This window comes from Octopus bimaculoides, chromosome 30, assembly GCF_001194135.2.
Source record: "Octopus bimaculoides isolate UCB-OBI-ISO-001 chromosome 30, ASM119413v2, whole genome shotgun sequence".
Lineage (NCBI taxonomy): Eukaryota > Metazoa > Mollusca > Cephalopoda > Octopoda > Octopodidae > Octopus > Octopus bimaculoides.
The window spans coordinates 1,708,511-1,710,024 of record NC_069010.1 but is presented as its reverse complement, the minus strand read 5'-3'; the positions used below and the strand labels follow the sequence as shown (position 1 = coordinate 1,710,024).

The window sequence follows — 1,514 nt, the reverse complement described above, 5'->3', positions numbered from 1 at the left end:
GTGAAAAGACATTCGAGCGAGTTCATTGCCAGTACCGCTGAACTGGCTCCTGTGCAGGTGGCACATAGAATACACCATTTCGAGGGTGGCCGTTGCCAGTACTGCCTGACTGGCCTTCGTGCCGGTGGCATGTAAAAGCACCCACTACACTCTCGGAGTGGTTGGCGTTAGGAAGGGCATCCAGCTGTAGAAACTCTGCCAAATCAGACTGGAGCCTGGTGTTGCCATCCGGTTTCACCAGTCCTCAGTCAAATCGTCCAACCCATGCTAGCATGGAAAGCGGACGTTAAACGATGATGATGATGATGATGATGTTGATAAATAAAAAAGTTACAGGTGTTTAATGAGACTAGTCTAAATTCATGATTATTTTAGAATCTAACTGAAACTCATGAGGGGTGTATTTTGGTCAGAAATATAGTAACGAAAGGGTTAAAAAATTGTTTTCCCGTGTTATGTCATTTTCTGAGTCATGGTTGCAGGCCTTGCAACCAATTAACGACGCAAGTCGAAGCACACCTGTATATGTAAATATACACACTCTTACACACCTACATATACACATGTGAACAGTGTATACGCACACCCTCCAATGAAGCACACACACAAACACACAATCGAAATGGAGGTTGCAGGCACACAGGCAGGCAGGAGCAGAGGTGGGAGTTGTATGGAAGAAGACCAACCTGTTTTGTGCATTAGCTTCTTGTCTTTTGAGTGCGTACTCGGCCCATACTCGCTGAGAATCAATGAATTCACTCTCCCATGGCATGATGTATCTGTAAAAGAGTACATTTAGAGTACACGATATTGTGTATGAACAGGACATACAGAGTGGCAGACATTATTTAGAACAGGGGCAGAGACAGTACAGGACCTGATTTGAAAGAGTACATAGAGAGTACAGGGCATGATATAAAATAGAATGAGGAGTACATGGCATTATATAAAACAAGACATGGAGTACAATGCATTATGGAGAACAGGACATGGAGTACAGGACACTGCATAAAACAGAAGATAGAGTACAGGACATCCTATATGAGTATAGAGCATTATACAGAACACAACATGGAGTACAAGGCATTATATAGAACAGAATACTGAGAGTATGGGACTTTGTATTATGGAGTATATAAAAAGTACATCACATTCTTCAGAAGAGTATAGAGTACAGGACGTTACTACAGAAGAGTATATAGTGAGTACTATATTTGTTTGTTGGCACTCCGTCGCTTACGACGACGAGGGTTCCAGTTGATCCGATCAACAGAACAGCCTGCTCATGAAATTAACGTGCAAGTGGCTGAACACTCCACAGACACGTGTACCCTTAACGTAGTTCTCGGGGATATTCAGCGTGACACACAGTGTGACAAGGCTGACCCTTTGAATTACAGGCACAACAGAAACAGGAAGTAAGAGTGAGAGAAAGTTGTGGTGAAAGAGTACAGCAGGGTTCACCACCATCCCCTGCCGGAACCTCGTGGAGTTTTAGGTGTTTTCGCTCAATA

At 43.5% G+C, this 1,514-nt stretch overlaps 1 protein-coding gene across 1 annotated transcript in view; it reads right to left on the bottom strand.

The window, feature by feature from the left end:
- Positions 1 to 1,514, bottom strand: part of LOC106883575 (pre-mRNA-processing-splicing factor 8) — an 86,626-nt gene that overhangs the window by 27,053 nt on the left and 58,059 nt on the right. The window contains exon 25 of the mRNA XM_052978062.1: positions 687 to 822. Within this exon, the coding sequence (XP_052834022.1) occupies positions 687 to 822 (136 nt within the window). The remainder of the gene's footprint in view (positions 1 to 686; positions 823 to 1,514) is intronic.